Source organism: Protopterus annectens, chromosome 9.part0, assembly GCF_019279795.1.
Source record: "Protopterus annectens isolate FY-2018-M chromosome 9.part0, PAN1.0, whole genome shotgun sequence".
Lineage (NCBI taxonomy): Eukaryota > Metazoa > Chordata > Ceratodontiformes > Protopteridae > Protopterus > Protopterus annectens.
The window spans coordinates 1,215,251,973-1,215,264,682 of NC_056743.1; the positions used below are offsets into that span (position 1 = coordinate 1,215,251,973).

At 41.3% G+C, this 12,710-nt stretch overlaps 1 protein-coding gene across 2 annotated transcripts in view; it reads left to right on the top strand.

Annotated features, from left to right (window-relative positions):
* LOC122811948 (double C2-like domain-containing protein beta) overlaps positions 1–12,710 on the top strand; it is a 1,736,177-nt gene that overhangs the window by 1,690,897 nt on the left and 32,570 nt on the right. For both annotated transcript variants that reach the window (XM_044084139.1, XM_044084141.1), the window contains one exon: positions 8,035–8,131. In XM_044084139.1, the coding sequence (XP_043940074.1) occupies positions 8,035–8,131 (97 nt within the window). The remainder of the gene's footprint in view (positions 1–8,034; positions 8,132–12,710) is intronic.

The window sequence follows — 12,710 nt, forward strand, 5'->3', positions numbered from 1 at the left end:
TAAGGGCCTGTCAGGGGTTGACTGGTGGCAGCGAGGTTACATTATAATCTGGGCAGAAGAGGTACAACTAGTAAATCTATACCAGTCTTTCCCAGAAGTGTGTGTGTGTGGTGTGTGTGTGTGTGTGTGTGTGTGTGTGTGTGTGTGTGTGTGTGTGTGTGTGTGTGTGTGTGTGTGTGTGTGTGTGTGTGTGTGTGTATAAGAAAACCAGATACCCAGGTGTACGTGTGTCAGCTACTTGGAACTGGAACACAGTCCTCCAAAGTGAATCTTGTTTGGGATCTGGAGAGACAGATAGTCCAGTTCCAAGTCTGGAGCGTTTTCACTATATGCTCTTGGGGGAAGTTGTGCTTGATGCAGAGAGCTGCATCTTAAAATACGGTGTAACTCCATTCCTGTTATTAGTGACTGTCTCTCACCAGTGTCAATGATAAGGATTGAGGCTTCTTCATTACTGGCCTGGGGTAAAGAGAGTCCATCACATACTGGTGTCAGAGTGGTGGGATATTAATTGACCTTCAATTGCCTGTGAGCAGTTGTAACTGAAGGTGTTTGTACTCTCAACAGCCACAAGGTAAACATTCAGATTTTTATTTTTACGACAGTTTTATTTATTTTTTTAGTTTAGTCAGGGGAAAGCAGCCATAGATGTCAGCAAAAGATCATGGTAAGCTGACAAAGAACCACTTGGCCAAGGTGTGTGAACTATAGGACTGGTGCATGCTAATCAGACTAAAGAGGAAATTATTTCGGCCTTAATCACAGTTACAGCATGGACCAGTGGCCAGGAGAACAACCAGTCTGGTGATGGAGATGTGCAGCCTTCAGAAACAGGGCAGTTCACCTTTTTCCCCTCACAGGATATAAAAATCCATCTGGAGTTAAAGAGACTTGAACTGGAGGTTGAAGAAAAGGAGAGCCACATCAGCATAAACTGTGAAATTTGGAGATCAAACAGAGACTGTGACATTTGGAGACCAAAGAAAAGGCGAAGCAATGTCAACATAAGACTGAAGAAAAGGAGATGCAGTGTCAGCATGAGACTGAAGAAAAAGCGAAGCAATGTCAGCATGAGACTGAAGAAAAGGAGAAGCAATGTCAGCATGAGACTGAAGAAAAGGCGAAGCAATGTCAGCATGAGACTGAAGAAAAGGAGAAGCAGTGTCAGCATGAGACTGAAGAAAAGGAGAAGCAGTGTCAGCATGAGACTGAAGAAAAGGAGAAGCAGTGTCAGCATGCGACTGAAGAAAAGGCGAAGCAATGTCAGCATGAGACTGAAGAAAAGGAGAAGCAGTGTCAGCATGAGACTGAAGAAAAGGAGAAGCAGTGTCAGCATGAGACTGAAGAAAAGGAGAAGCAGTGTCAGCATGAACTGGAGGCCAAACAGTTAGAGATTGAAGAAGATGAGGGACTGCGGTATTTGGATAGTGAAGAAAATGAGAGACTGCACCAAGTGGAGGCTGAAGAAAATAAGAAGTAGCGACAACAAGAGAGAGAGATGTTGAGTTTTCGCCACAGTCATTGGGGCAATGGGAAAGGGAATAACCAGACCCCAGAAGCAATAAAAATCAGTAAATTTCTTCCAAAATGTGCAAACAGGGATGACTTTCATAGTTTTATTCAAATATTTGAGAGTATGTAAACAGTATAATGCTGACCAAGAGCTCTGAGTACAGTTTCTGACCCCCTTAAGCCATGGTAAAGGTGTAACTGCTGTTTATAAATTGTCTGATACTAATTGTTTAAACTATGATAGAGTGAAACAATGTTTATTGCACTGTTATAAGTTAACACCTGAAGCTTACAGAAAAAAAGTTTCTTCAGCATAGATGCAAGGCAGATGAAGTGTATGTGATTATACTGATGAGTTAAGCACTTCCTTTCATAGGTGGGTGAGTGGGTGTCAGGTCACCACTTTTGAAAGACTGACAGACCTTTTGGTGAGGGAACAAGCCCTTAATCCTTTGCCTGAGGACATAAGAATCTGGTAGACAGACTGAGAGTGTAACTCTGCAGATGAGCTGGGGAGAAAAGGCATCTCTACCTAGCAAGCAGGGCATCCCTGCACAAGAAGGGGATACCCAGTGCTGCACATGGATATAAGGGAACCCATGGTGGGCAGCCTAAATCACCCTAACAGAGTCTACCAGTAACAGGGAAGCCACTAGTTCAGGTACATGGCTAAGATCAGGTGTTCAATGTTTTAAATGTAATCAGAGGGGCCTTGCAGTATACAAATGTCCACTGAAGCAAGGTGGGGAACAAAATGTGAGGGAGCCAACAAGTGGAGATAACAGGGTGCCAGCAGTAAGTTGTCTGGAAACAACAGGGGTACCAAACTATTACCAGAGTTTGTATCCTATCATAGTGGATGGAAGATAGGTCAATGCTAAGGGAGACACAGCCTCTGACATAACTATTGTGACACCTGAGTGGTTAAAGAGAAGCAGTACTTGCTTGGATAGTCCACTCCAATCAGAGCTTTAGAAGGGATCCCATTCCAAATACCTTTGACCAGGGTTCACCTTGACTGGAAGGATGAAAAAGGAACCAGGCAGGTAGCTGTGTTTGACCATATTCCTGCAGATATCTTGATAGGGAATAATTTTGATAATGCAGTACCTTGTGTGCATGCAGTTACACACAGTCAGGCTTGGAGACAGATGTTTAGATCTGGTACCCTGGGGGAGACCCAAACAGATCCCACATCTGAAGCTGGGGCTGGGTATGTGGCTATTTCAGGGAAAGAGCTACCTTATAGTGATGAGCCTGAGAGTGAGTCACAGCTGCTGATAGGCACTGATGTTCCCATGGACAGGGTGACTGCAAGGACAGAAGTGAGTGGTAGTACCTAGGCTTACAGTGAAGCACTGCTGTCAGAAGATACTAAGCTTCCTGTAGAAGGGGAGCTGGGAATGGTCACAAAGGTACAGTTGAGACAGGCTTACCTATCGGACCCTACCTTATGAAGCTTGAGGGAGGTAACTAAGGAGACACCTGATGCTCAAGGAAAAGGCGAGTCTGTATACTGGAACAAAGGGTTACTGTACAGACAGTGGATCCCTGAGGGAGGGCTAGAGGGTGAGGTAATGCAGCAGTTGGTAGTGCCCAAAGCCTACCATCTGGCACTTCTAGCCATAGTCCATGACATTCCCTTTGCAGGTCGTATGGGGATAAAGCATACCAAAATACGTATTATGCAGAACTTTTATTGGACTGGGATTGTAAAGAACATAACAGGGTACTGCAGGCCCTGTGAACAGTGCCAAAAGGTAGGCAAGGCAGGAGACAAGGTCAAAACTCTACTGATGCCTTTGACTGTGATTGAGGAGCAATTTCAGAGAGTACCTATAGATAATGTGGAGCCTCTGAGTTCCCCAAGTTTCACAGGGAAGAAGTATGGGTCTATATCATAACGGTGAAATGTGACTTATATTGACCACAAATAATAGAAGCTGCAAAACCTTGTACGGCCACAACAGCAATTTTTTTCCTTGGAAAAAAATCGCTGGGCCAAAACAAAAAAATATCTAAACATAAAATAAAGTGGGAGATTGTGCCCCCCACACCCCACCTACTTAAATATACCAACTCCGTGATTGCACTACAGTGAAGGAAACGGCAAAGTCCCGACAATGGCCCAGTGACTTTTTTCCCTTGGAAAAAAATTGCTGTTGTGATCGTTCAATGTTTTGCAGCTTCAATTATTTGTGGTCACTGTAAGAGCATTCACTCTTTTGATGTTTAATCTTTATAATAAAGACCCGTATATCCTGGTGGTAGTAGACTACGCTAGACACCCTGAGGCAGTGGCTCTGTCATCCACTGAGGCAGAGAAGGTGGCAAAAACTTTGCTAGAGATTTTCAGCAGAGAAGGTTTCCAGAGAGAAATACTGAATGACAGAGGAGCCAATTTCATGTTAGACCTGCTGGCTTGTCTGTGGGAGTGCTGTGGGGTGAAGCACCTAAAGACCACTCCCTACCACCCCCAGACTAATGGTCTTGTGGAGAAGGTAAACTCTACACTAAAGACCATGCTACGGGTATTTGTAGACCAGTTTAAGAGAGAGTGGGACAAATATTTGCCCCATCTATTGCTTACATACAGAGAGGTTCCCCAGGAATCAACAGGTTTTTCATGCTTTGAGTTGCTGTATGAGCATAGGGTTAAGGGGCCTTTAGATTTGATTCATGATGAATGGGAGGGTAAGTGTGAATCCCACAAGGAGTCTGTTGTGGCATATGTACTAAACTTCAGGAAAAGGCTCAGGGAGCTCATTGGCTTGGCTCAGGAGAACCTGGCAGGAGCCCAACAGCAGAAAAAGGTCTGGCATGACAGGAATGCTTGAGCCCAAGAGTATGCTGTGGGACAGCAGGTTATGGTGCTCATTCCTGTCAGAAACAATAAGCTACATGCAGCTTGGGAGGGTCGCCTTAAAGTGATAGAGATCAGTAATGTTAATTATATGGTATACCTGATAGGCAGGAGGCAGGGGCACAAATTGTAGCGTGTTAACATGATGAAGCCTTACCATGATAGGGAAACCCTGGTTCTGAGCATTTGCAGTGGATGGCAGGAGTAGTATGAGGGGGATCTGGTGACTGATTTCCTAAGTGAGGCTCTGACTGACACCTCTGTGGAAGGGGTAGCAATATCCCAGTGGCTATTCCCTACCCAGGTTTGAAAAATCCATGCAATGTTGCAGGGGTTTGGGGGGTATGTTCTCTGGGAAACTTAGGTGTACCCACATGGTGCAGCACAATGTGGATGCAGGACCCTTATAGGTTATCTGAGCGAGCCAGACAAACTCTGAGGGAGGAACTGGGGGTAATCCAGGAGTCCAGCAGTCCTGGGCCTCCCCAGTGGTGCTGGTACCAAAGAAGGATGGTAGTATGAGATTCTGCATGGACTAAAGAAAACTAAACAATCACACAGATTCAGATGCTTACCCCATGCCTAGGACAGTCAAAGCCTTAGAACAGCTGGGTGGGGCTAAGTATATGACCACTACTGATCTGACCGAGGATTATTGGCAAGTGCCCTTGACTCCTATGGCTAGAGAAAGGTCAGCCTTTTTGACTCCTTTCAGATTATACGAGTTCATGAAGATGCCCTTTGAGATGAAAAATGCCCCAGCAATCTTCCAGAAGCTGGTAGATGATATCCTAGCAGGAGCAGGAGATTATGCCCTTGCTTACCTGAATGATTTTTCCATCGACAGCCGTTCCTGGCAACAGCACCTTCAGCATGTAAGGGTGGTCCTGGGTAGACTGAAAAGGGCAGAATTGACCATTAAGCTCAGTAAGTGTCAGGTGGGTATGGCAGAGGTATGGGAAGTGATAAGATTAGGCCAGAAACTGCCAAACTGGAAGCTATTCAGGCGTGGCCCGCCCCTGTTACCAAAAGCAGGTGAGGGCATTTTTGGGGACAACAGGGTACTATAGAAAGTTTGTTCCCAATTATAAAACAATAGCTGCTCCCCTCACAGACCTGACAATGAAACACAGGCCATATAAGGTGGTGTAGACTCCAGTCTATGAACAAGCATTCCAAAACTGGAGGACCCCTTGTGTTAACCAGTCCATATTAGAGCAAATAATTTGTTGTGCAGGTGGATGCTTCAAGCCATGGGGTGGGGTATGTGCTTAGCCAAGTTTCCTCACAGGGAGAAGAGCACCCAGTTGTATATCTCAGCCATAGGCTTCAACCCAAGGAGGAATGTTATGCAGCTATAGAAAAAGAATGTCTAGCCATAGTATGGGCACTGTAGAAACTTCAGCCTTATCTGTATGGAAGGAAATTCACTGTGGTTACAGAGCACAATCCCTTAACATGGTTATATAGAATCAACCAGAAAAATGCCAAGTTATTAAGGTGAACCCTAGGGTTGCAGGCATATGACATGACAGTGAAGCACCATAGTGGGGTCAGTAATGCCAATGCAGATGGACTGTCAAGACAGGGCATGGGTTAATGTGTTCCCAGACAGGCCCATTTCTCTCAAGCAACATTTTTTCTGGGTCACTTGAAAAACTATTTTTAGTCTTCAAAGGGGGAAGAAATGTAGCAATGTGAGGTATTGCCATCTGTGCCAGGGAGAATAGGGCAGTGCATGTGTGGCATATGCCAGTATGGTTAGCTGGAGTTTTGTAAATAATTTTGTATCATTTGACTATCACACTGACTTGCACAGATGCTTGTGTTAACAAAGTATCAACAGCATTATTATAACTGATTAAATGTTTATGTTTAAACAAATAATTCTGGAAGGGAAGAGTAGAAATTTTTAAATTGTTCTATAATTTTCAGATACTGCAACAGATCTTAGCAAAGCTCTGAGTGTGTATTGTACCAGAGTCAGGTGATCAAATGTGATGTGATTCCATAACCAGCACTGAGAGGATGGAACTCTCACAGCAAGATGTTTAGTTTTCCTTTCTTTGGAACCTGATAAATAAAAGATTTATGACAGTTATCACAGTTTGTTGTTCAGTTCAGTTTAGCTGGAAGTGCATCACCTTGCCTAGTGAAAGTAGGCATCTCAGCATCTAATCTTGCCTTGCTGTATTAATTAAGTTAACTAGGGAACAGTTATTCTTTAGACAGTCAGGAAATACAGTGATATTAGTTTAGTACTGTTTTTCTGCATCTGTTTGAATTTGTCCAACTGTGTTATTTTTATGTCTCCTGTGATTGAAACTAGTGTTTATTGTACTTAGATCTTTATTATTCTCATGTTTTCTATTTTATTTATTATTAAATATTTGTATACCTTTCACTGTGGTTGTTCTTTTAGAGAATACTTTTAACATCCTGAGAGTATGTGTGCTTATTTAAGTGAAGCCTTGGCCACTCCAAAAAGCCTGGCTGCTTTGGTTACATGCTACAATTTATGTTAGTATTGATTTTACTCAGTATAATTGGATACCCTTGTAAGAGCCTGACAGTGGTTGACTGGTGGCAGCAAGGTTATTTTATAGTCTGGGCAGAAGGAGCACAGCTAGTAAATTTGTACCAGCCTTCCCCAGGTGTAGGTGTGTGTGTGTGTGTGTGTGTGTGTGTGTGTGTGTGTGTGTGTGTGTGTGTGTGTGTGTGTGTGTGTGTGTGTGTGTGCGTGTGTGCGTGCGTGTGTGCGTGTGTGTGTGTGTGTAAAAATCAAATATTCAGGTGTTGGTGTGTCAGCTACATGTAACTGGGACACAGTGCTCCAAAGTGAGTCTTGTTTGGGATCTGGAGAGACAGATAAGTCCAGTCCCAGGTCTGCAGCATGTTCCCTGTGTGCCCTTGGGTGGAACTGTGCTTGATGCAGAGATCTGCATCTTAAAATACAGTATAACTCCATTCCTATTCTTATTGACTGTATCTCACTGGTGTCAGTGGTGAGGAATGAGGATTCTTGAGAGTCCGTCACACAGCTATGCAAGGATGTGTGAAATGCCTATTACAAATCATCAATGTTAGTCTTCCTATGATATTTTTATTCTTAAAATGCTTTTTGAATACATTGTATAGAAACTTTTATGAGCATGACAGTTTTCCTTTCTTTTCTTGTTTGCCTTATATATTATAGGAGGCAGACCTGCACCTTTTGTATCATGGCATCAGGTGCCCATTCCTTAAGCAATAGCTACTTTTACTTTATCATTTGATCTCCCTTCTTTATCTGCTGTATTGTCATGTATTCATTTTTCCATTATGTATCATGTACATCATCATTCAGTCTTTTTCCATCTTTCCTCTCTACTCTGATTACTTATTTTCTTCATTTATTAAATGATTCCAGTTCACGCCTTTGTCTTTCATTCACTTTCTTCATATATAAATGTATGTGTGTATCTACACATGTTCATGTATGTGTCTGCGTGTTTACAAGTCCATGCTTATTGACCTTTTCTCTCCCATAGTATCATTGTTTTTGCCTTCTCTATTTCTTTCCTAGGTTTTCGTTCTTCCCTCCCTCTCTCAACCCCCACCTTTCTTTCATCTGTCCCCACATCGCCCTTCCATTTAATTTTCTCTCTCTTTTTTTTTAGGAGTTCTTTTATGAAATCCGGCATGACGAGTTGGCGAAGAAGACACTGGACATTTCTGTATGGGATTATGACCTAGGAATGTCTAATGATTTTATTGGTAAGGGACAGATAACCTACATGTGATCTGATACTGGTACTAATTACTAGATATCATAAGGTTTTCAAGATACAAACTCTCCTACAATCACTTCCTCATGTCAAGGTTTATATTTTGCTACCTGAACTTTCCCAAAAGCTTACATATACCATGGTGCCTATTATCTACTATTTTGTCATTGAATTTAGGGGATTCTGAGAATGGCTAGTGACAGACTTTCCTAAAGTAAAATCTTAAAATTTGGATGCTTCTCTTTCTAAAATAGTGCTGTTTTAATTACAAAAAAAAAAAGAGAAGATTAATAAAATCAGCTACTGGGAAAGTGCTAAACATGCAGTGTTCTAGGACACACTTTGTATCCATTAACTAAAACTCAAGGATGTATATACTGTGCTATTTTGTTGTATGAAATTCTGTTGTCAGTTTAGCAGGTTGCATATGTTTGTTCCTACTGCATTCCACAAGGAGAGTAGAAGCTCAATAGACCAAACTCTATGGGATTTTCCCAGTGGAATTGGTGCTCTTTTACTAGCTAAATAAATTATATGTCAGTTCTCTTTAGGTTTTCCATTCCTTCCCTGCAGCCAGTTAGGTAGCACTATCGTCTCAGCAGGATTTCCGCATATGGCTCTTTGTAGCCGCATTAATTTACACAATTTATTCTCTGTAACACAATACTTGTAAGAGCCCAGAGCAAAACTTTGCATAAAATGTCCATATTTTGGCACTTTCTATGGAGGATGGGACTGTGCTGCCAACTCTAGCTCTCATATCCTGGACGGAGGTAATGGCTTGGTTTACTATATCTGTGACACCTGCTGGAGTGAAGATGCATCACCCACAACAAGCAACATAGTGTGTATAACCTGCAAGCAGTGCGCTGCTTGACTAAGAAACTAGGCTTGGAACACAGCACAGTGTATAACACTCAGGCCACCAGGGATGGGGGAGGAGAGCACACAAAGATCTGCAGACCAGCCTGTTCTCTAGCCCGTGACTCTGCCATAGGTGAGAGAACAAATGGGTTGGTAAGACTCACTGGTCAGGGAATGAATGGACTATAGGTTGTTCCCCCAGACTGGTGAAGCCTAATTCTTGCCCTCATGGAAGAATAGAAGAGCCAGTTTGGTGCAGGAAAGGAAAGCCATGGGGTTAATCCCATGGACCAGAAAAAAGTTCTACTTTTGGTTATTGCATACAGAAATCTACAAACACCATTTTGATAACTGAATACAAAAAGCTACAAACACATTGTAATTATTTTTTTTTCTTTGCACTGGTCTTCCTTGTGACCAACAAGCATCTCTCTTGCCACTCATTTGGCTTGTTTGTTCCTCTAGAGGTGAGCAAAGAACTAGACATGACTGGTGCCATCATCTACATGGGGAAATCTGGGTTTTATATATAAGTCCTAACCCTACGATATATAGCCATAACATGCAATAACATCTTGCTGGTGTCATACAGGGCATGTCATTCATTCCTATAACTGATGTAAATCCATTGAAGCTTATGCTCCTATGTGGTCCACTGTCTCCACTGCCATCCCCCAAAGTAAGGTGAGCTGGCAGAGCCATGTCATTCCTTACTTCACCCATGCCAGCTCCAGTAGGTGCTCAAGCTGCTAATCAAACATGGGTTACCTGGGTCATAAGACAGGGTTTTGTTACCCCTGTATGCCAAGGAGCTGTCCTTTTTAAATATTTTTCTTTGACAGAGAAAATGAAGTTTTTTTGATGAAGAAACTGAGACAGTATTAGGGATGATAGTTTTAGCCATTAATGTGATTTCCACTGTTCTCTTTGTGGTCACCTACATTTCATGTGTGTAGACCCTGTGTCCAGTTCAGTACTGATGAGATGATATTTGTTTAAGGAGGTCTCACATATAATTCTATGTAATCAGTGTGCCAATCCACTAAAGTATATAACCTATGGGATTTTTCACACAAGACTACCCTCATGAATCTTAATGATGCATTGCTAATATGGTTTAGTTCTTAGATGTTTTGCAACAGGTACATTCCAAGTGTGTAGTTCATATAGAGTGCCTTTAGCTGATTACCTGCAACAAGTTAAGAAAATCATATGTAAGTAGTTATAAGCCAGTCACCTGGCACAAAGCAGGTCATCTATTTATGCTGCTGGCCACTTGTGTAAGTTAGAACCGAGTATGATCAGTCAATGAAGGGGTAACTCAAGCACCCAGTTGCTAGTTCCCCTCCATCTGGTCAATGGGTGAGAAACATGCTACTGCTGAATTTACAGGTAGTAATGCCTGGAGAAGCTATATGATGGGAGATTAAAAAAATCCTTGGTGTGAAAAGTGTCTCAACAGTAGCAGGGAAAAATGCTATCTGCTCTGTTTTTGAGCAGCCTTACACACATTTTTGAATGAGAGGAGGAGGGGAATGATGGGTAGCTAAGACTGATGGGTAGCCAACAAGAAAACTATCCAGCTGTCTAACATGCCTGCTTCAACATCAGCACTCAGTTTACATTCAGGATGATGAGATTCAGACTGGAAGTGTAACAATAGGAGTAGGCAGTGTTGGTTATGTGACCTGTCAGTCACCATAGACAATGTATGAATATAAATGTATATATAAATACGACATACAGCTGTATGTGTGTGTGTGTGTATATATATATATATATATATATATATATATATATATATATATAGAGAGAGAGAGAGAGAGAACAAAAAATAAGTTGTGTTAAGCACTGTACACATACATAAAATTAAAAAATGAAAACTATATGCAACACACCACTCCCAAATGAAAATGCTGAAGATCTTGAAACATGGGTTGATAATTCCCTCTCCTTGATCATCCTGTAACAACAATCATCAGAAAATCCTTCAATGTAGTGCAGCTAATTGCCGAAGAAATATAATCCAGTTCTAAAGAGGTCATTGCCCCCTTATGTTCAGCATTGATTAAGCCAGTTATTGAATAAAATGCCATCTACAGGATGTACTTCACTAGAAATTTCAAAAGACTAAGAAGATCATTAGTCTAAAACCCCTAAGCTACCTGAAAAGACTGGAAGTGGTACACCTTTATTCTTATAGACTCCTGGAGGAAGATTTACGCCTTGTCTTCCATGCCATTAGAGGCACAGTAGTCCTGGATCTCTTCCATCTCCAAAAATCAAATAGTCTTACAAATACCAGAACCAAATATATAAATCTTCGTCAGTAAATAAATATGGTGGAGAGATAGCTACATTATACAATACCTCCCTCGGTTCTGGAATAGACTACCATTGCGAATTAAACAATGTGATACATTATCTTCCTAAAAACGGGAAGTTGATTATTGGATGGGTATTCACAAAATCACCCCTGTCTTGACTGGCCTAACCTTCCTCAGAAAAGGAGGCCTGGTCTAAGGGTTAGCAATGTCAAGGTGTAAATGGTGACAAGAGTCCATTGCCTTGTGTTTCCTATGAGGCTATGAAATCTTTAGAAACAGAGATTTCAGCAACACTCCCCTCAGAGGACCAAACCTCACAGGCACTATAAACATAATAAAATCACATTCCCTACCCCAAACCATACCAGAAAATCAAATTTCAGCATTTAAATGACAATAAGAATGAAATACTTACCCAATTCCCAAAGATGGTCTTTCAAATTGTCATTCTTAATGTTTCTGAAACCTGAAATAAATCCCAAATTACATTAGAAAGAACAAATCTACACAAATAAAAAAGCACAACAGAGACTGTGCTATATACAGAAAGCAAAAAAATTGTACTAAATCCCAGTCTCAGAAAGAATTCGAGAACATTACAGATTGTTCAGACACTTGATAAACATTCAAAATATTGAACTTAAATTATCATCATTAAGCTGCTATGGTGATAAACGTCGGTGAAGAAAACATAGGTAAGTGTTGCCTTTCCATCACAGCCTCATTTTTTCTGTGTTTAGGGATAGAGTTTGGGGATATGAAAGCATGTCCTCTTATAAGGAGTGTAGGAGAGCTTGCCATTTACAAAAAAACTATTTTTATGATTGTGTGTTTTTCAGATTTGAAGTATCCCATGGTTTATAATGTTTTGGGTTTGAATAATTGTGTGTCATTTATATGAGACAGGATTATTCAGAGTGAACCATAAAAAATTGTCCTCTGAAACTGAAAACTTGAAATGGAATTATGAAAGAAGCTTTGTGAATAAAATGCAGAAACATACAATAAAATATGGGTATATGAAACATTAGTATCCATTTCTTCCTGCATTTAATACACATGATAACTCCAATCAACACAATGCAATAAAAATAAAAGAATTACCTATGAGCCATTAAAGATCTTTTTTTTTTTGGGCTCACCATTAATCAAAAATTAAATACCAAAAACAGAAAAACAGTGAGCACACAAAAAATATTTTTTGCAGGTTTGCCCCAACTGCACCCCCCATGTGGGGGGAGACAAGTACCCCTCTCCAAAATTATCTATACCATCTCGTGGTTACATCACAGTGAAGAGTGGACAACCAGCTCACACAGTACAATACATTGCAGTGAAACGCCGATATTAAAGTCTCTCACATAAGCTGCTTGACCA